The sequence below is a fragment of the Cervus elaphus genome, chromosome 28, assembly GCF_910594005.1.
Source record: "Cervus elaphus chromosome 28, mCerEla1.1, whole genome shotgun sequence".
NCBI classification, from domain to species: domain Eukaryota; kingdom Metazoa; phylum Chordata; class Mammalia; order Artiodactyla; family Cervidae; genus Cervus; species Cervus elaphus.
Window position 1 is genome coordinate 41,535,945 of NC_057842.1, and position 23,308 is coordinate 41,559,252.

Consider the following 23,308-nt stretch of genomic DNA (forward strand, 5'->3'; position numbering starts at 1 on the left):
GAGTAAACTCTGGGAGTTGGAGATGGACAGGGAGGCCTGGCGTGCTGGGAACATGGGGTTGCAGAGTCGGACACGACTGAGCAACTGACCTAACTAACTAAGGCTTCAGAAATAAGTAGAGGGCAAAGAAGTCATGAAAGGGCCTCTGCGGAAAGATAAGGATTTTGACAGTTATGATTTGCATGTTAGAAAGATCTGTGCTCAGTCCCCTTTAAGTAGCTTTCCCGGAAGTCCCATCCAGTGACTTCCGCTTCTAGCTCATTTTCCAGTCCTAGCAGTGAGGAAGGCTAGGATGTATAGACCCTTACTTGGGTACATGCTGCGTAGAATAAAACTAGAATCTGTTACTAGGTAACAGGAAGGGAGTATGGGTATATGGTAGGCAGCCATGCATATGGTGTATGTTCAGGTATATGGTACATGTGCAACAAGGATTGAGAATAAAAGTAGGAGACCAATTTAGTATAATACCTAAGTAGTAGCACATGTGTAATGTCTTAAAAGAGATTTGACTGACATTCTTCAAACATGAGAATGGAATCTTTAAGCTCTTCTGCTGGGAAATCTAGAGGATTTAACCTGTTATTTTGTTACAAGAACTCTTAAGTTCTTGGAGCAAAAAATTATGCTTTAATTATTTTAACCTTTTAGTTTAAAAGTTTCTTTTTCTAATCAAACATTTAGTAAAATTAAGTTGTTGCTTAGTCACTAAGTTGTGTCTGACTCTTTTGAGACCCCCATGGACTGTAGCCTGCCAGGCTCCTCTGTCCATGGAATTTTCCAGGCAAGAATACTGGAGTGGGTTGCATTTCCTTCTTCAGGGGATCTTCCCAGACCAGGGATCAAACTCGCATCTTTTGAATTGGTAGGCAGATTCTTTACCAATGAGACACCAAGGAGTATTGAGGACGATTAACATTGGTAAGCATGGCCTTGATAGAAATCACTTTAAATATATATATATATAAAATATACTTTTTCAACTGTATAGCAATCATACATTAAAAAGGGATGTACATTAGTTTTTCTGGAAGATGAAATAACAATTTTTTATATGTATCTTTTTGGATGTTATACAGTTATCACCTATTACTGTTTTCAAGAATTGTGATGACATATGTACATATAAAATCAAATTTACCATTTTAATCTCTTTAAGTATACGGTGATGTTGAATACATTATTTGTGCCACCATCACTTCCATCTTTCCACAAAATTCTTTTCATCTCGTAAAACTGAAACCCTATAGCAAAGAAAGCTCCCCAATTTTTCCCTTTACCCAACCCATAGCAAACACTATCCTACTGTCCTGCTTGGCAGGTGGATTCTTTTCTGCTGAGCTACCTGGGAAAGCCCCTACTTTCTATCTGTATGAATTGGACTATCCCCGGTACCTGTATAAGAAGGATCATGCAGTATTTGTACTTTTGGGACTTCCTTGTTTTATCTAGCATAATGTCCTCAAGATTATTTTATGTTGTAGTAATGGGCAGGCTTTTCTTCTTTTTCAAGGCTGGTTATGCCCCATTGTATGTATGTGTGTGTGTGTATGTGTGTATACATATATACATGTATCTTGTTTATCCACTTATCTGTCAGTGAAGAGTTGAGTGGCTTCCACCTTTTGGCTATTGTGAATTCTGTTATGAACATGAGTGTACGGATTGACTTTGAGAATCCCCACTTTTAAATCTTTTGGCTGTATACCCCAAAGTGTAATTTCTGAATAATAATTCTATTTTTAATTTTTTGAAGCATTGCTGTACTGTTTCCTATAGCAACTGCACCATTTTACATTCTTACCAACAGTACACAGTTTCTTCACATCCTTGCCTTGTTTTAGTCCTTGAAATATTTTTTTTTTGATAGTATTAATAGCTGTCCTAATGGATATGTGTTAGTATCCATTGTATTGAATTTTTTTTTGAAGGTTTAAAAATATCAAAGAGTGATTTTAGTGTAATCCCATGGCAGTAAGTCTTAATAAATGGAAACGGACTCACTCAATTTTGCTACTCTAATAAAAATATTATTTGAATGTTGTTTGGATATATATTCTTCAGTCTTTTTCAGGCCTTTATCTTTTGGTTTTATGTTGTAAGCATTTCTCATTTTTTAAACATGTTTTTGTACAACCATCATTTGAATTTGAATTTTCCAAGGAAATGTTGCAAGTGCAACGTGATTGAATACTTAACATTTTGTAATTGTTTTTTACATATAGTTAAGTGCTTGGTTTGTGTGATTTTAATTTCATAGAAGACTGGATGATACAGCGACTAAAAGTGTAGTCTGGAAGTAGACAGTCTGGGTTTGAATTGCAGGTCTGCCACTTCAGGCTGTGTGCATTTAGGCAAGTTTCTTAAGCTCACTGTGTCTCAATTTCTTCATCTGTTAAGTGAGGATAATAACAGAAGTTATCTCAAAGTTGTAAAGACCAAATGAGTTAGTACTTGTAGAGCTTTAGGACAGTAACTAGCTCATCATACATCCTATATAAGCCTTTTCTGCATAATTGTTTTATTAGGTGAGATCTTCTCTCTCTGACTTTTAAAAAAAATATGCGATATACAAGAAGTTACTGTGTCTTGGGTCTTTAGTTTAAAATGTCACAAGCTTAGAGGAGGGTGTAGTCTATAAGGTTGTTTTGGGAGTTAAGAGAAGGTACATCTGAGGCAGATAGTGCTGGGCAAATTGCTGAATTAGTAATATGATATAGCCATCTTTTGGGAACTGTGACCTTCTGGCAGGCATTTAGCCTTGTCACCTACTCTAGGCTCTTTTGACCATCTCAGCCTTTTTGCTTTGCTTCTTTGGGTTTCCTTGCCCACACAGCTCCCCAGGTTTCTCGGTTTGGCACTTTATGTTTCCTCTGTTCTTGTTTAGTCGCTAAGTCGTGTCTGACTCTTTCGCGACCCCATGTACTGTAGCCTGCCAGGTTCCTCTGTCCGTGGGATTTCCCAGACAAGAACACTGGAGTGGGTTGCCATTTCTTTTTCCAATATTCCCTCTGTTTCCTAGTTAACAACTTTTGTTGTTAATTTATGTCAAATGCACTTGATGAAAAATTTTTGCAGAATGTAAGACTCTGTGATTATAATACGACATTTCATTTGATGGTCAGTATAAGTCTGAGAGAGTAAAGTCAGTACGTACTGTTGGAGAGGTAAAGTCCTCATTGAACAACTCTCGTTGTATGAGAGATTAAGTGACCTGACTGATGTCACAAAGCAGTTAAGAGATTTAGCTGGAACTTGAATTCAAGCCATCTGACCTCAAGGCAGTGTTTCTTTCTTCACATATTATCATGTTTTAAAATAATACTTTTCTTTCTTTCCTAATTATTTGATGATATTTTAAAGGATTTTTTGATATTACATAAAGATAACATGCCTCCGTCTTTTAAATTTAATAGCTAGTAAAATTTATCTGACTCCTTTTCTCATATATACCAGCTGCATTTTGTAGTCCTTAAGCCCAGTATCCGTAAAGAATGAAACGAAATCTGAGATCTATGTATTTTATCTGATTAAGTTCTTAATCTTTTACGTGAATGTTTTCTGAAAAGAGTTTCATGTTTCGTGCTTATATTTATTTTATACTATTCGAACAAGGTAGATTTCCCCCATACTGCCTAGCATATGTAGTATCTGGCTCATTTCAACATTGCTGTCAGACTTAAATTAAATCTTGGCATTAGAGTATCTTTACAGTTCTACTTTTCCCCTTCCCCCTCTGCAGGTCTGTTTTTAATTATTTTTCTCCTATATTTTGAATAGTCTCTGGTTCTAAGACTGTACCTTGAGCTGTCGAGTGTATCATAGTTCATTATGTGAAGTATATTTTTCTACTTAATTTCTTATATATTCCTTATATTGGCTCTCTCACGTGATTTAAAAAATTTATTGTTAGGATTTTCAATAGTGCAAATCACCTATATTGGTGAGAGTTATAATTAGTTAACTTTTGAATTATACTTTCACCTTTTAGAATTATAATTAGTTAACTTTTTTTTTCCCCACATAATTAGTTGTGTAATGTATAATAAACTCTGAATGATATCAATATATTATTGATTTATTCATTGTCAAATCCCAAATCTGGTTTCCTTGGCAGATGTATAGACTTGTGATAGGCGTTTGGCATTTTGTGTTTGGGGCAGTGTAACTTTAAATCTGCATAAACTTCTCTGCCTTTTGCCTCTGCTGTGTTCGTAGATTCCAGGAGGCTTCGTGTATGGACCTCGAGCGTTGGAGGTAGCAGACTTTTCAGCGGAAGGTAAAGCAGAGTGTTGCCTTCTGGTGTCATTGTGTGTGTGTGCGGGGGTGGGCATGTGACAGGTGAGAGCTTTGCACAAATGTCACAAAATAATTTATAATGGTGCTTTTCACAAAATGTAGAACCAAGCTAATACTTGGAAATTTTATTCAGTATTACTAAAATCCATAAAAAGTAGAAAACTTTGAATAGAACTCCAGACTAAATTTCAGCCTCTCTGCTGTTAGCCAAAGAGTAAGAGTGAAAGGAAAGCGTATAGTGCATGCTATCTGACTTTCTCAGACTTGGTTTTACTATGATTTCTTCCTGGGAAGGTATCCAAATCATTATTCATACGCTGTATTCTTCCTTGCTGCTCCTTTTGCTGAAAGATTGCTTCACAGTAAATAGGCAGCCTCGTTGGTGACTCATGACTGGAGGACAGACATTTTTGCTCTAGGTCCCATGTGCCAAAAATCTTTGTTTCTCATATGCTAATTACCTCTCTTCAGAACTTGTTAATATGCTCTTCTCTCAAGTTAGTTCTTGTTTCAGTAGAGAAACAAACACATCCCACTCATTTGTAAAATATGTTTTTATGGAGACCTTCTTAATGAGTTATCTTTAAGAAAATAACATGACATAACTTCCCTGGGTAATGCTTCTTTGATTTTTTAAAAAAATACAAATATTTTGCCATTTAGGTGCCAGATATTATAGATATTACTTTCTTTGAATTTATGAAACTGTTTATGAATTTTATTCAGATGATACTTAAGTGCAGGTTTTTGTTTTTTTTTTTAAGACCTATAGCAGCTAACAATGTTGCATTCTTAAACTTAGTAAGTTTTTAGATAGATTCCTAATGGGAATTAGAGGAATGGTTTTCTTATGTCTTCCTGAAATTATATTTGTATTGATATCAAGTGGCTGCATCTTATATTGTATATTAAGGACATACACCTTATGTGATCCAGGGTATTTATTAAATATCTACTCTGTGCCCTGCACAGAGTCAGTCCATTTTATAGTCAACTTAGTTTCACTATTTCATTTTTTTCCTATTCAGAGATACTGCTTTCCTTAACTAGAGGAGTTTCAGGCTGTTTATTGAGATTAGCTGCAACTTTACCACTTAAGCCCTCTCTCCTTTCTTTGGTTCTCTTCACTAGCCATTTGGAGGATATTTTCTATTTACCAACAATAGATTGGAAGTAACTTCTTGAAGGCCATTTCATACTTCATTTTTAGGCTAGTCTGCTGTTTTCACCGCTGTTGAATTATGCAGCCTTCTATTTGTTTAGCTAATCTTTCTGTGATGTATTTTGTTATTAGTTGAGTATCTCAATAGATTTTCTAGTCACTAACATAGAAGATATAAAATAAACTGCACATATCAAGGCATAGAAAGACTCTTCCCCAGGTCCTCATCCCCACAACTTCTGTGAGAAGGATGTGATGAAATGGTTACAAAAGTAGTTTCTCAAAGATAATTAATTTTTTAGAGCTGTTTTAGGGTCACAGAAAGATTGATTGGAAAGTAAAGAGAGTTCCCATATGCCTCAACCTCATTCTCCCCATCCACCATCTCCCTATGACTAACATCTTGTTTTAGAGGTATGTTTGCTGCAATTGAACCAGACTGCTACATTATTATTAATTAAAGTCCATAGTTTTACCTTAAAGTTCACTCTTTGTGTTGTAGATTCGATAGGTTTGACAAATATACGACGTGTATCAACCCTTACAGTATCATGCAGAATAATTTCACTGCTCTAAATATACGCTGTGTTATAGGAGAATGGGGCACAAGAGGATGGTCCTGTCGCAAGTCCTGGGGATGTTCCTGGAATGGGCAGCCTAGTGAGAGTCCTTGGCTTTGTGCAGGCAAGAATTCAAGCCATAGTAAAGTGAACACAAGTTTATTTAGATACATATTCCATAGGCACAATGTGAATGTCTCAGAAGGCAAGAGTGGCCCCTCACTGTGAGGCAGTTTATTTCTGTGGGAAAAAGTGGGAAGAATATTCTAACTGTCTTGGGTAAGGGGTGGGGATTTCTGGAAATCAGCCACTCCCTACGTTTTGATCTTTTATGGTCAGCATCAGAGCTGTCATGGCGCCTGTGGGTGTATAGCAAGGGTGTATAGTGGGTGTATAGTGAGGCTCCAGGTGGACTGGAAGTAGAATCTTCCTCCGTCTTGGGCCTAGTTGGTTCTAACCAATATTTGTCATATCCCCGTTCGGCTGTGTCATCCTTTTAATGGTTGTGCCCTGCCCCCTTCCTTCCTCTCTCACTTGTGGTCCATCCATTCATCCCTGCCTTCCTTCCTTTGAGCCCCCAGCAAGCACAGACATTTTTTTGTCTATATAGTTTCCTCTTTTCAGAACATCATAGTTGTACTCATGTAGTTTGTAGTCTTTTCAGTTTTGCTTCTTTCAATTAGTAGTAAGCATGTAAGCTTCCCCTCTATGCCTTCTCATGGTTTGATAGCTCATTTCTTTTTAGTGCTGAATAACACTGCATTCTCTGGATATACCACAGTTAGTGTATCTATTCACCTACTGAAACACATCATGGTTGCTTCCAAGTTTTGCCAATTATGAATAAAGTTGCTATAAACGTTCATATGCAGATTTTTATGAGGACATAAGTTTTCAGTTCATTTTGGTGAATGCCGTGAAGTGCTATTGCTTTATCTTATGAAAAGAGTATGTTTACTTTTGTAAGAAACTATCACCCAGTGTGATTATACCATATCAACTTGAGTTTGTCAATGTCCACAAAAAAACTGGCTGGGATTTCCATTGGGATTATGTTGAATCTATAGATCAAATTGAGAAGAATTGACATCTTGACAGTTTTAGGCCTTCTTTGCTATATACATGGAATATCTCTCAGATCTTTTTTGATTTCTTTCTTCAGTTTTATAGTTTTCCTTATATAGACCCTGTACATGTTAGAGTCATAACTAGGTAATTCATTTTTGGAGCTGCTGTTGTAAATGTTAAATTGTGTTTTTAATTTCCATTTCCAGCTTTTCATTGCTGGTGTATAAGAAAGTATTGGCTTTTGCATATTAACCTTCATCCTGCAGCCTTGCTATAATTGTTTATTTGTTCCAGGGGTTTGCTTGTTGTTCTTGGGATTTTCTCCAAAGACAGTTATACAAATACACTTTTATTTCTTCCTTAATCTCTGTAATTTTTATTTCCTTCCACATTTTATTGCATTGGCTAGGACTCCCAGTATGATTTTGAATAGGAATGGTGAGAGCAGATATTCTTGCCTTGTTCCTGATCTTATTGGGGAAACCATCAGTTTTCTTCATAAGCTATGATAATCGCAATAGATTATCCTAATCAGTAGTATAGGAGATGTAAAGTATTGCTTATATCAGGTCACAGGAGGATTCATTCTCCCCACAGTCCCTTTCCCTAACCTAAACTTCCTTGAGAAAGATAGGATTAAATTGATGGTTATAAGAATATTTTAAATGAGGGAATCAAGGCAGTTTTTCATATTATACCCTATTTTTAGTAACTATGAATATTACTTAGTTCCTTTACTCTCTTGTGAACTTCTATAGGGCAAAGACTATCTCAGTATATTATTATAACCCTTGTCGTGTCCAGTATGCAGTACAATTGGCATAACTGTTTGTTGAATGAAAAACTTAATTTTTAGACTCTTACTGTAAACCTCTGTCTTATTAGAAAAGGCAGAAAACCAATAGCATTAGTCCTCTAATATATTCAATCAATCAGATACTTGACAGTTGCAAAGTATCATGATGGCTGCAAAGATACACATAATAATGATACCTCCTCTCAGGAAACTTATTACCCATTTAGGAAGGTTAATTTCAAATTTGATGTTCCATTTTTGCTGATATGTATTTCTCAGAAGCTCTTACTCCTATGTTTCTTTTAAGCATTCCAACTGAAATATCTGTTTATGGACTAATTGGGTAGAAGAAGTGGGTAGTGGACACTCTGCTAGATATTTTACATATATAATCTCATTTATCTTGAAAATTGTGCAGGGTTACTATTTTTAATTAATAGGTGTAAAAACTGGTAATATGAGAGTATGCGTATCTTCTTTGTTGTCTGATTTAATATAATAGGTGTATAATTCCATACCTTAAGCTCTTTAAATCACATACTGTGAAAAAGTAACTTTACAGAGTGGTATATGATGAATGTCAGGTGTATAGTACAGAAATGTGCTTAGTGAATGCAGAGAAGGAAGCTTTGACCTCAGGACAGAACTAGTTCATAAAATTTCTGGAAAGCTTGACCTTGTCAGATGGATGAAAGACTAAGGCAAAGAGAGATCAGGAAGATCAATCAATGTGGAAAAAACTGAGGGTCAAAAAGAACAAGTATTTTGTGATTTGACAGTGTCGTAAAAATTTCTGCTGTTGTAGTAAAATGAAATAGAGCAAATTTTGTCTATTATCTTAAACAAGAACTACTCCATTTTTCTCTTAAAGTAATTTCCACTGAATTCGCTTATTGTTTGTTGAAGATGAGAGAATAGATCACAGGACCAGTGTGTAGATCTCATGTCATCAGTTGCGAAGGACGTCTTTGTCTGCTGAGTTCCAGTGATCAGTGCAGCAAGTGCGGAGGGAGTAAAACCATGGAGGAAAAGTGGAAGATCAAAGGAGTCCAAAATAAAGGACTTTCCTAAAGTCAAGTGTGGCTAAGCACCCCAGAAATTGCCTTTAACGTGCTAAAATTTGTGGAGTTGCAATGGTGTCCTTGCTTTCAATGAAGTTAGTGTTTATTTGGGAAGACCAGAGTATGGTAACATAATTAGAAACCACTCAGCCGTGGGCTTCCCTGGCGGCTCAGTTGGTAAAGAATCCGCTTATGATGCTGGAGACCACCTGCAATGAAGGAGACCTAGGTTCAGTCCTTGGATAGGGAAGATCCCCTGGAGAAGGAAATGGCGACCCACTCCAGTAATCTTGCCTGGGAAATCCCATGGATAGAGGAAACTGTCAGGCTATAGTCCATGGAGTCACAAGAGTCAGACACAACATAGCAACTGCACCATCACCATGAGTCGTGTTAAGCACCATATAATGTAGACTGTTAATACTGTGGGGTCCTTCTCCTTAAATAATGTTCTTCAGGGTTCTCTTCTCTTTGCTATTCTCATAACTTTAATTTCTGCCTATTTTCACACTCTGTCCTAGCCCACGTCTTCCTTCTAAGCAATAGATGTATCCAAATGCCTTTTGGACATCTTCAGTTAGACAGGACCACAGTCCTCTCAGTGGATATCTTCAGTTAGACAGGACCACAGTCCTCTCAATGTCAACTTACAAAAGCTTTTGTCCTGTTTTTTTTGACTCAGTGTATGGTATCCAGTTGACCAAGTGAAAAACTGACACTCATTCTTACTTTACTTCCTCATTTCTAACCACACGTTCTGTTATCAGTTCAGTTCAATCTCTCAGTCGTATTAAACCCTTTGCAACCCCATGGACTGTAGTATAGCAGGCTTCTCTGTCCATCACCAACTCCCAGACCTTGGTCAAACTAATGTTCATTGAGTTGGTGGTGCCATCCAACCATCTCATCCTCTGTCATCCCCTTTTCCTGCCTTCAGTCTTTCCCAGCATCAGGGTCTTTTCAAATGACCCAGTTCTTCACATCAGGTGGCCAAAGGATTGGAGCTTCAGCTTTAGCATCAGTCCTTCCAATGAAAATTTGGGACTGACTTCCTTTAGGATGGATTGGTTTGATATCCTTGCAGTCGAAGGGACTCTGAAGAGTCTTCTGCAACGCTACAGTTCAAAAACATGAATTCTTCGGCACTCAGCTTTCTTTATGGTCCAACTCTCACATCCATATATGACTACTGGAGAAACCATAGCTTTGACTAGACAGACCTTTGTTGGCAAAGTAATGTTTCTGCTTTTTAATATGCTGTCTAGGTTGGTCATAGCTTTTCTTCCAAGGAGCAATCATCTTTTAATTTCATGGTTGCAGTCACCATCAGTGATTTTGGAACCCAAGAAAATAAAGTCTGTCACTGTTTCCATTGTTTCTTCATCTATTTGCCATGAAGTGATGGGACCAGATGCCATGATCTTCCTTTTTTGAATGTTGAGTTTTGAGCCAGCTTTTTCACTCCCCTCTTTCACTTTCATCATGAGGCTCTTTAGTTCCTCTTTGCTTTCTGCCATAATGGTGGTGTCATCTGCATATCTGAGGTTATTGATACTGCTCTCAGCAATCTTGATTCCAGTTTGTGTTTCATCCAGCCCAGCATTTCACATGATGTACTCCGCATATAAGTTAAATAAGCAGGGTGACAATATACAGCCTTGACGTACTTCTTTTCCTATTTGGAACCAGTCTTTTGTTCCATGTCCTGTTCTAACTGTTGCTTCCTGACCCGCATACAGATTTCTCAGGAGGCAGGTGAGGTGGTCTGGTGTTCCCATCTCTTTCAGAATTTTCCACAGTTGGTTGTGATCCTCACAGCCAAAGGCTTTGACATAGTTAATAAAGCAAAAGTAGATGTTTTTCTGGAACTCTCTTGCTTTTTCTGTGATCCAGTGATGTTGGCAATTTGATCTCTGATTCCTCTGCCTGTTGATACTGTTTCCTAATTATCTTTCAGACCCATCTGCTTTTATTTCCTCTGCCACCATCCTGATTTAGACTGTAGCCATCTCTTAAGCTCCTGCCGAGGTCTTATTTAGTCAGTCTTTGGTGGAGTACAGTTGCGTTACAGCACTATGTGACTCTCTGATGTGCAGCGGTGATTCAGCTGTACGTACACATCTCTCTCCCATCTTTGGATCTCCTGCCCATTTAGGCCACCATAGCAGAGACCCTTTAATGTTATTCTCCCTGTTCTCTCCTCACCTCCTACCTGTTGACAAAAGCACAGTTTGCTTAAAATCCTTTTCTTCTTGGGATGCAGTCCAGTTTCCTTAATGTGGCTTACCTGTTCTGTCTGAACCGGCCCTGCCTTGTTTTCCTTCAGCTCTAACTTGCTTTCCCCATTCTAAACCAGCTTTACTAAAGTTCCCATGTGTTGTTCTCTTTTGCCTCTGAGCCTTGGCACATTCTGTTCCTTTTCTCCAGAAGGGGAGAGAGAAGAAACGAAACTGTAGTGACCAGAAGCACTGACTCAGGTGAATCTTGGATCTGCTCCTTAACTAGCTCTGTGATCTAGAATGATGTAACTGCTCTGCTTTCAGTGTCCTCATTTGTAGCAATGGAGACAGTATAATACTTGCTCCCTGGCATGTTGATGAGGATTAAAAGAGTTAATGTAGTTGAGGTTCTAAGAATGATGCCTACCTTACACTGAGTACTATAGAAATAGCAATTTTTTATAATTCTTACTATAAATGTGTTGGGATAGTAGACAGCATAACCTTTTATATTTTAAAGATGATTTAATGACAAAATAAGTATGCTTTTTCCCCCCTCATAAATTACAAGTTGATTGGCTCGTTATTATTGGTATTTTTGTTCTTGGCTGGGCAATGGCTTCCTTTTTCTGACCTCTTGTTTTTCAGTTTTTTAGGTTTTTAGTGACTAGAATTTGATTTTAGGTTGACATTCTGGTGAAATGGATCATCTGACATGGATCATTAGGTCTACCTGAATTTTTCTATAAACTAATCCAGGTCAACCTATATGGAAACTAAAAGAAAACTAATTCTTAATAGCTAATAGCTGGATTTTTACTTTATGATATATGTCATGTTGATTAAAATTTCAAGTAAAGTCCTTTAAAGGAATTCACTTTTTCCATATTTCAGAGATTGTGGATTATAATGGTTCAAATGGTTTGAATTCTAGTGAAGATATTATGTTAGGAATAGACTCTCTGAAAGGAAGAACTCTGTTTTTCTCAGTGTTCACAATTCTGCTTACACTGAATACTTTCCAGGATATTTCCGACACCAGAGGTGTACATAGGTTTTTTTTCCCATACTGACCAGTTCTGAGACACCAGCTGGGAATCCTACAGTTTAACTCAGTTTCCACACTAACTGCTCAGAGTTGGTACAGACTCCAGATTAAGGGCTTAGTCCCACTAGACTGCCCCTCTGCAGATGCCGGTGGCAACTGATGGGTCCCCAAGTTGCCCACAGCCTCTCACTCAGCTACCAACTAGAGGTTCCCACGACCCCCTCCTCAGGTTCACTCATGTACTAGAATGGCTCATAGAACTCAGGACAACAGTGTACTTACTGGGTTACTGGTTAATTACAAAGGCTATATTAAAGGATACAAATGAACAGCCAGATGAAGAATATATAGGGTTACGTCTGTGTCCGGAAGGGTCCCAAGCACAGGAGCTTATGTTCCCATGGAATTTTGGGATGTGCCAACTGCCCGCCCCTCCCCAGCAAGTGGATGGGTTCTTGTTCACCAACCCAGAAGCTCTCTGAACTCTGTACTTGAGGGGTTTTTATGGAGACTTCATAATGTAGACGTGATAGATTAAATTGTTGACCATTGGTGGATAATTAAATCCCCAGGCTCCCATTTGGGTTGGGGCAGCAGTACGGGCTGCTGAAAGTTCTAATCACCTGGTTTGTTCCGCTTGTAACCAGTCCCCATCCAGTAGCTATCTAGGGACTTGCCAAAAATCAGTTTTATAAGGTAAACTCAGATGTGGTTGAAAGGGATTTGTTATGAATAACTAAAGAGCTTTCTTTTATTTTTATCCTTCTGGAGATATTCCAGGAGTAAAAAACGAATAATATAGTAAAAGATGCTCCTATCCTCTAATTGCTTAGGAAATTACAAGTATTTTAGGAGCTGTGATCCAGGAGCCCTGGAGGAAGACCCCGCAATATATGTTTCTTACTCTATTACAATATCACATTCTCTATTATCATGGTACTTAAGATCAGCCAGGAGAAACAGGTAAAAACTTAAATCTTATCAAAAGAGGAGTCCTCAGTGGTCTAGATTTGGCTGAACTTGCAGTAACATGGTGAAAAACGTGTATGTATTTAAATTTTAAATGTTGATTTTGATATCTTGCTAGTTTCTCTTTTGAATATTTGTTTTTCATTGATACTTACAATTTGATATAACTTTGTGAAGATTGACATCTAAAAGTGTAACTAAAGAAGCTGGTTGATGATCTAGTTCTATCTGTTCTGATGGTGCTAGACTAGAGAATGACAAAATGTTGATACTTTTCTCCTTCTCTTCTAGGAGATTGTTGCTTTCTGGTGAAATTTTAAATATGCATACATTTCCAATAAATATCGGTGTTTGATTCTTACTGTCATTTGAATTTTATTCCCCAGAATATTTTATTTTATCTTTAGGATATACATTTTTAAAAGATTTTCCAGATTTTCTTTTATGCTGAAAATATTTTTTAAGTTGATCAAGACTAATAAACAAGTTTATTTAAATGCAACAAATGTTTAGTTTCTGCTATTTGTGAGGTACTTTGTTATGTTAGCTCCTAAAAAATATACAAACATAGGTAAGATATTTTTCCTCCATCTCCAAAAGAGGGAGGAGACTATGAATCAATTTTGAGTAAGTGTAATAACAAAATAGAGTTTGGTGTCATTTTTTTGTTTTCCTTTGAGTGAATTTTGAACAAAATCTTTGCTCTACTAATCATGTTCTTTCGAAACATCAACCGTCAGGTGGTTGGTATGACCGCCTCCTTTTCATTCTTTCCAGTTTGACTTCCCTTCTGCATTTGATGCTTTTGCCACTTACTTTTTGATACTGTTCTTTGGCTTCTATATACAACTTACTATTTTTCTTTTACTTCTCTAGCTGCTGTTTATTAGTTGCTTCCCTCCTCATTTTTTTTCTTCTTTTTTATTAAGAAAAGTTTCGTACATAAATAAGGGAATAATTATATTATTTGAAAATTCTTTAGGTTTAGTCAGAATCTGCAGTAACCCCATGAGTGCAGTGAGTCCGGTTTAATTATGCCATAAAGCAGTCTGCCTAGTTTCTTCAGTTTTACCATTTATGGTTTTATAAAAGCTATCCATATGGGTCCACTTGGTTTGGACTCATAGACAAATTGGTCTCCAGCCAGATACTCCATCTTGTTATGTATCACACCTCTCCATAGAGCTGAAATGCTCCCTTAAAGAAAAACTTAAAAAAACCCCACAAACTCCAGTTTAGATTTGGCAGTCACTGTACTGTGGTGTTTGAGTATTTTAGACTTAGCAATAAATAGTGTTTTAAAACTTAAAAAAAAAAAAGTTTTATAAAAGCAGAGACGTTCAAAGTTCAAACTCTAGAACAATTAATACCCACATAAGCTCCATCTAGGTTTAGCTGTTGTTATCATTTTTGTATGTTTTTTCTCTCTTACTCTTTATATATGTAAATTATTTTTTGTTGTCATAGAACCATTTGAAATTAAGTTGCCACTGTCATGACATGCTACCCCAAAATACTTCTATATCTCCTAAGAATAAAATATTCTCCTGCATAACCATGATGCCATTGTCCTGTGTTTAAAACAAGTAATTGAAAAAGAAAATTTACCACTGTAAAATAATATATAATGTCTAGTCTATGTTTAAAATTTCCCAGGTGTCCTGAAAATACATTCTTGTAGCTGTTTTTAATGTGAGCATCAATCTAGCCAAGGTTTTCATGCATAATGTTTGGTTGTTACATGTCTTGAGTAGACTAATACTCCGACCTTTTTTATGAGTCCTTTTTGGTTTTTATTTTTTAGAAGGCAGACCAATTTTCTGGTAGTGTCTCGCATCTAGATTTGCCTATTATCAAAGTCCCTGATGTTTCCTACAACCTGTTGAAGGGTGGCATTCAGTAGAGAAGGGCCTTCCAACCCCTGTGGCTTTGCTACTGTGACTATGAGGTTATGAGTCCCATTATTAATCATCTTAAGTTCTTTGGCCACTGGTGAAATTTGGGTCAGTGACAGCCCATGAGTCCTTTCGCCTCCACCCATGAGCATTGTCAGTTTACTCTGGTAAAGAATATGCGTGTTAACATTAGGTAGGTGCCAGGCTGAAGTTGAAGTTCCAGTACTTTGGCCACCTGATGTAAAGAGCCGACTCATTGGAAAAGACCTTGATGCTGGGAGAGATTGAAGGCAAAAAGGAGGATGAGATTGGTTGGATGGCATCACCAGCTCAATGGACAGGAGTTTGAGCAGTCTCCGGGAGATGGTGAAGGACAGGGAAGCCTGGTGTGCTGCCGTCTACGGGGTGGCAAAGAGTCGGACACGACTGGGCGACTGAACAACAGCATCAGGATGTGAAGGAGCCCAGGCCACCGCCTTTCAGCTCTTCTCTGCTGTGTTCTTCCTCTGTGATCACGTTTACTCCTCTGATTTTAACAATTGCCTGTGTAAGGAAGTTTTCGGAATTGCACTTTATTTCCTTCTGTTCATCTCCTCCTGGCTACCCAGTAGTCAACTCTAAAATCTACACTCCAAAATGAATTTATTCTTTACTTGCTAACTGGCTCATTGTCAGTACTGTCCTTTGTTTGGGTCAGTGGGAGTAGAAGGTATAGTGTAACTAGCCTTGCTTTCACTGAGACAACGCACTGACTGGAAACCTCAGTCTTCAGCTGTTTCTCTGCTTAGCACTCTCTTGTTTACATGTACACATATGTGCATATGTATTTATTCATCAAATACTTCTTAAGTACAATGTTTCTGTATACATTTGGCCACAGTAGATAAGACTATATCTGGATGGCCTCTTGGATGCATTCCTTCCATTCTTACCATATTTATTCTAATTTTGGTCTTCATCAATCCTTCCTAGAACTTTTTACAATGTTCTCTCTACCTCTGGCTTAAACCCTGTGATTCATTCTACATTCTGTCTTATTGAGAATACTTGCTTGATCATATGTTTCTTTCTTTTTTTTTGATCATATGTTTCTCTTGCTTGAAAACCTCTGATGGCTTCCCATATTATACAGGAAAAATGATATCTTTTTAGCATATCATACAAGACTATGCTAATTCCATCTTCTTTGGTCTTTTTATGTATTACTTCATCTCTTGGGTTCTAACTGTACCTGTCTTCTGCTGATTTCTTGAATATAATGTGGATTTTACTCTTCAAACTTTGTTCATACATTGCCGGTGTCCTTAAGTCTCTGACTCCTCTTCTATGCTTAATGAAATCCTGCTTATGTTTCAAGGTCAGCTTGGAATGTTCCCTTTGAAAATTATTTACCTAATATCCCTCTTTATCTACTCCCTGCACCAGAACCAAACCCTTAACATTCTTTATCTGATGTACTTTGCACATTCGTCTGTTATAGTGCTTATCAGATTGTATGACTTGCTTTTGTGTTTCTCAGTGTAAAGGTTCACAAGGGAAAGAATCATCTTGTTTTTTCTTCTATTCTTAGAGCACAAAGCCTGGCACATAGCACATGCTTAGTAAAGCATTTCTGAAAGGGAAGTCTGACATTCCTTGCTTTACCTTCTATAGCAGGTAAGTCTAACTTGAGATCATGAATTCTCAAAGGAAGATAATAGTTTAATAAGGTAATTGGTTTACACTAAATATCTGCTAATGATTCAGTTTAGTTCAGTTGCTCAGTTGTGTCTGACTCTTTGCAACCCATGAATCACAGCACGCCAGGCCTTGCTGTCCATCACCAACTCCCAGAGTTTACCTGAACTCATGTCCACCGAGTTGGTGATGCCATCCAACCATCTCATCCTCTGTCATCCCCTTCTCCTCCTGCCCTCAATCTTTCCCAGGATCAGGGTCTTTTCAAATGAGTCAGCTCTTTGCATCAGGTGGCCAAAGTATTGGAGTTTCAGCTTCAACATCGGTCCTTCCAATGAATGCCCAGGACTGATTTCCTTTAGGATGGACTGGTTTAATCTCCTTGCAGTCCAAGGGACTCTCAAGTCTTCTCCAACACCACAGTTCAAAAGTGTCAATTCTTTGGCACTCAGCTTTCTTTGTAGTCCAGCTCTCACATCCATACGTGACTACTGGAAAAACCATAGCCTTGACTAGATGGACCTTTGTTGACAAAGTAATGTCTCTGCTTTTTAATATGCTGTCTAGGTTGGTCATAACTTTCCTTCCAAGGAGTAAGCGTCTTTTAATTTCAAGGCTGCAGTCACCATCAGTGATTTTGGAACCCAGAAAAATAAAGTCAGCCACTGTTTCCACTGTTTCCCCATCTATTTCTCATGAAGTGATGGGACTGGATGCCATGATCTTAGTTTTCTGAAAGTTGAGCTTTAAGCCAACTTTTTCACTCTCCTCTTTCACTTTTATGAAGAGGCTCTTTAGTTCTTCTTCACTTTCTGCCATAAGGGTGGTGTCATCTGCATATCTGAGGTTATTGATATTTCTCCCGGCAGTCTTGATTCCAGCTTGTGCTTCTTCCAGCCCAGGGTTTCTCATGATGTACTTGCATATAAGTTAAATAAGCAGGGTGACAATATACAGCCTTGATGTACTCCTTTTCATATTTGGAACCAGTTCTAACTGTTGCTTCCTGACCTGTGTACAGATTTCTCAGGAGGCAGGTCAGGTGGTCTGGTATTCCCATCTCTTTCAGAATTTTCCACAGTTTATTGTGATCCACACAGTCAAAGGCTTTGGCATAGTCAATAAAACAGAAATAGATGTTTTCTGGAACTCTGTTGCTTTTTTGATGATCCAGTGGATGTTGCCAATTTTATCTCTGGTTCCTCTACCTTTTCTAATTCCAGCTTGAACATCTGGAACTTCACGGTTCACGTCCTGTTGAAGCCTGGCTTGGAGAATTTTGAGCATTACTTTGCTAGCATGTAAGATGAGTGCAATTGTTTGGTAGTTTGAGCATTCTTTGGGATTGCCTTTCTTTGGGATTGGAATTAAAACTTAACCTTTTCCAGTCCTATGGCCAATGGTGAGTTTTCCAAATTTGCTGGCATATAGAGTACAGCACTTTCACAGCATCATCTTTTATTTATTTATTTTTTTCACAGCATCATCTTTTAAACTTAACACTTTAAAAAAATATTTGTTTATTTTTGTCTGCACTGGGTCTGCATTCCTGGGTGTGGGCTTTCTCTAGTTGTGGTGAGTGGGGGCTACTCTCTAGTTGTGGTGCATTGGCTTCTCATTGTGGTGGTTTCTCTTGTTGCAGAGCATGGACTCTAGGGTGCTTGGGCTAAATAGTTGCGGTGCATGGGCTTAATCAACCTTATAATGTGTGGAATCTTCCTGGACCAGGAATTGAACCCATGTCCCCTGCATTGGCAGGTGGATTCTTAACCACCAGACCACCAAAGAAGCCTCTGTTTTTGATACCCGAATCATAAAGCATTACTGCAGATATATTTGTTTTAATTAAAACATTTCTGAGCGGAAGAATTTGCCATAAATAGGAGTTTCTGAAATTTTATTATTTTAAAGCTTTTAAAATAGTAAATGTTTATCTGAATTAGAATTGTGAATGAAACAAATAGTATAAAATGAACACTGTTTAGAGAAAGAGAAGTATATTAATTAATAAATCAGTTTAAGAGAAGAGATTAAATAAAAGTAGTCTTTCTAAAGAATGGAGGTAAAAACAGTCAGATTTCCATGTTGCAAGGGAATACTCGACTTGAATAAGGGAGACTCTTACTGTACTTTGGTGATGTTTAGAGAATGAGTAGATGAAATATATGACAGATGAAACATAAAGAAGGTGCTGGTATTATTACATGATTTGTTAATAAGGGGAATACAAAATATTAGCAATATCCTGTGGTGGTGGTTGTTCATTTGCTAAGTCTGGTCTAATTATTTGCAACCCCATGGACTGCAGCACTCCAGGCTCCTCTGCCCTCCACTGTCTCCTGAAGTTCACTCAAATTCATGTCCATTGAGTTGGTGAACCCTGAGATACAAGGTTTTTAATATTTTAGAATTATTTTTGAAGGAATATTGTCATTTAAATTAAAAATCCTGATAATTAAAAATGCTATGGTGTTGAATTGTTATGGCAAATCAAATGATGTGATATCTGGGTTTTGTTTCAAAATAATCAAGAAAAGTGGAGGTAGTAGAAATAAGACTGGCCATGTGTTGATAACTGTTGTAGCTATATGATAGAGTATCACTGTCATTTATTTTGTAAAGAGTTTTCAAATAAGGAATCATTACTGCTATGCTGAGTGCATATAGAGTGATATTGAGTAATTCAGAATTACCAGTGTAAAACTAAATGATACTTCTTTAGTTTTGTTTTCCAAGTTTTTATTCCATATTGTTTTGTTCTTTTTCTTTGAGATATGGAAGCCTCTTAAATTACTAAGCCAAATCATCACATATTAAGGGAAAGAGATATAACATTAATTTATGGCAGGATTCTTCTCGAAGAAAACAATTATTGACAAGCCCACAGCTAACATCATACTCAGTGGTGAAAAGCTGAAAGCACTCTCGCTAAGATCAGGAATAAGACGAGAATGCCCACTCTCACCATGTTTATTCAGCATAGTTTTGGAAGTCCTAGCCATAGCAATCAGAGAAGAAAAAGAAATAAAAGGAATCCAAATTGGAAAGGAAGAAATAAAACTGTCACTGTTTGCAGATGACATGATACTATACATAGAAAATCCTAAAGATGCCTTTAGAAAACTACTAGAGCTCATCAATGAGTTCAGTAAAGTTGCTATATTCAAAATAAGTACCCAGAAATCTTTTGCATTTCTATACACTATCTTTGAAATACTGGAAAGAGAAATTAAGGAAACAATTCCATTTACAACAAAAAGAATAAATACCTAGGAATAAACCTACCTAAGGGGGCAAAAGATCTGTATTCCAAAATCTGTCAGACACACAAAAAAGATGATGCATGTGGAAAGATAAACCATGTTCTTGGATGGGAAGAATCGGTATTGTTAAAATCACCATAGTACCCAAGGCAGTCTATTGATTCTATGCAATCTCTATCAAATTGCCAATAACATTTTTCACAGAACTGGAACAAAAAATTTAAAAATTGTGTAGAAACACAAAAGACCTTGAGTAGCCAAAAACAGTCTTGAGAAAGAGTACTATATTTCTGGTGATTTCGTTAATTTGAATTCTGTTCTTAAAGTTTGGCAAAGAAAAAGGACGAATTCATAGAATTGTTTGTTTTCTTAAGGGATGTGAGACAGAAATAGAGAAATTGTTCTTTCTTCTTCCTGCTCTCTTTTTCTCCTTTTCTCATTCCTGTGTTGCTTCAACTTCTTTTTGAGGTGCCAAAAAAAATTCCTCCAATCCAGTTTCACATCTGTGGGATCAAGTCCTTTAAATCTGAAACTCCCTAAGTACATTTTTTTTTTTTTTAAACTGGGGTATATTGACAAGCAATATTAGTTCCAGGTGTAGAACACTGTAATGATTCAATATTTGTATATATATTGTGAAATGATCACCACAGTAAGCCTGTTAACATCTTTAGGGCATCTCCCCTTTGGACTTCTCAGATATTTTATTTTTGATTGGAGATTTTCTTTCTAGCTGAAAGAAAGATTTACAAGCTGAAGAATCTTCAGAGATGTGACCTGAGCCTCCTTAATGGTATCATCCTCTGCATCAACCAAGCTCAGAAACCCAGACTTATCCTGGATTCAGACTTCTTAATTTTCATTATTTGTTCATTTGGTCCTGCCAATTCCTCTTCTGAAATGACTGTCACAAGTATTCCTTCTTTTTGCCAGTCTTACTGTTGCCATTCTGTTTTGGAGAATGTTGTGCTTGGAAGGTTTCATCTGAGCTCTGCTTCTGGCTGCTAGCCTGGCTCCTTCATCTCCATGAGGCGGTTTTAACAGGACTGTCGCCAGCCCCTTTTGGAAGCTGACATTCTCTTATGCTGATCCAGGGTCTTTCCTTGTCAGGCTTTCATTGCAGTTATCTCCTCATTGTTTTCCATACCTCTAATCTCAGTCCTTTCTAATAAGAGTAATCTTTGTACATAACTTTCCTTGCCATTAGGATAAAATCTTGTATTTACTGGTCTCTGTTCATGTCATCCCCCACTTCAGTACACTTGCCTGGAAAATCCCATGGACGGAGGAGCCTGGTGGGCTGCAGTCCACGGGGTCGCGAAGAGTCGGACACCGCTGAGCGACTTCACTTTCATTTTTCACTTTCATGCATTGGAGAAGGAAATGGCAACCCACTCCAGTGTTCTTGCCTGGAGAATCCCAAGAACGGGGGAGCCTGGTGGGCTGCCGTCTGTGGGGTCGCACAGAGTCAGACACGACTAAAGCGACTTAGCAGCAGCAGCATTCATGTCATTACTTCTCTGCTTAGTCGTTATTGGCACAATTAGACAAAATGGCAGTTTCACCCATCTTCACAGTCTTTCTCTCCTTCACCTACATAATCAAATTAGTTACTAAATTCTGTCAGCCCTAATGTTATTCAGTTGCCAAGTCATGTCCAACTTCTTGTGACCCCATGAATTGCAGCACGCCAAGCTTTTCTATCCTTCACTGTCTCCAGAATTTGTTCATGTCCATTGAGTTGGTGATTCTATGTATCTATCTCATCCTCTGCCACCCCCTTCTCCTTTTGCCTTCAGTTTTTCCTAGCATCAGGGTCTTTTTCAGGGAGTTGGCTCTTCACATCAGGTGGTCAAAGTATTGGAGCTTCAGCTTCAGCAGCAGTGTTTCCAATTCATATTAAGGGTTGATTTCCTTTAGGATTGATTGGTTTCATCTTGCTGTCCAGGGGATGACTCTCAAGAGTTTTCCTCAGCACCACAGTTGGAAAGCATCAATTCTTTGATGCTCAGCCGTCTTTGTGGTCCAACTCTCACATCCTTACATGACTGCTGGAAAAACCATTGCCTTGACAATACAGATCTTTTGTCGGCAAAGTGATGTCTCTGCTATTTAATATATGCTGTCTAGGTTTGTCATAGTTTTACTTCCAAGGAGCGAGCGTCTTTTAATTTCATGGCTTCAGTCAGTCCATAGTGATTTTGGAGCCTAAGAAAATAAAATCTGTCACTGTTTCCACTTTTCCTCCTTCTATTTGCCATGAACTGATGGGACTGGATGCCATAATCTTAGTTTTTTGAATGTTGAGTTTTATGCCAGCTTTTTCACTCTCTCCTTTCACCTTCATCAAGGGGCTCTTCAGTTCCTTTTCACTTTCTGCCATTGGAGTGGTATCGTCTGCATCTGAGGTGGTCGATATTTCTCCCAGCAATCTTGATTGTGATTTATCCAACCCAGCATTTCATATGATGTACTCTGCATATAAGTTAAATAAGCAAGGTGACTGTTTATAGCCTTGACATACTCCTTTCCCAGTTTGGAACCAGTCTGTTGTTCCATGTCTGGTTCTAACTGTTGCTTCTTGGCCTGCGTACAGATTTCTCAAGAAGGTAGGTAAGGTGGCTTGGTACTCCCATCTCTTTAAGAATTTTCCACATTTTCTTGTGATCCACATAATCAAAGGCTTTAGCATAGTCAATAAAGCAGAAGTAGATGTTTTTCTGGAATTTCCTTGCTTTCTCTGTGACCCAACAAGTATTGGCAGTTTGATCTGTTTCCTCTGCCTTTTCTAAACCCAGCTTGTATATCTGGAAGTTCTCGATTCATGTACTACTGAAGCCTGTCTTGAAAGATTTTGAGAATAACTTTGTTAGCTTGTGAAATGAGTTCAGTTGTATGGTAGTTTGAATGTTCTTTGGCATTGCCTTTCTTTGGGATTGAAATGAAAACTGACCTTTTCCTGTCCTGTGACCACTGCTGAGTTTTCCGAATTTGCTGGCATATTGAGTGCAGCACTTTAACAGCATCATCTTTTCGGATTTGAAATAGCTCAGCTGGAATTCCACTGCATCCACTAGCTTTGTTCGTTGTAATGCTTCCTAAAGTCCACTTGACTTCACACTCTAGAATATCTGGTTATAGGTGAGTGACCGTACTATCATGATTAACTGGTTCATTAAGACTTTTTTTGTATAGTTCTGTATATTCTTGCCACCTCTTCTTAATCTTTTCTGCTTCTGTTAGGTGCTTGTCATTTCTGTCCTTTATTGTGCCAATCCTTGCATGAAATGT

At 37.8% G+C, this 23,308-nt stretch overlaps 1 protein-coding gene across 3 annotated transcripts in view; it reads left to right on the forward strand.

The window, feature by feature from the left end:
• Positions 1 to 23,308, forward strand: part of CDK19 (cyclin dependent kinase 19) — a 265,331-nt gene that overhangs the window by 129,236 nt on the left and 112,787 nt on the right. For 2 of the 3 annotated variants that reach the window (XM_043890139.1, XM_043890136.1), the window contains exon 2: positions 4,219 to 4,279. The exons of the other annotated variant lie outside the window; for it this stretch is intronic. Coding sequence is in view for 1 of the 2 variants with exons in the window: in XM_043890136.1 (XP_043746071.1) it covers positions 4,219 to 4,279 (61 nt within the window). In the remaining variant the exon portion in view is untranslated. The remainder of the gene's footprint in view (positions 1 to 4,218; positions 4,280 to 23,308) is intronic. 3 annotated transcript variants of the gene reach the window in all.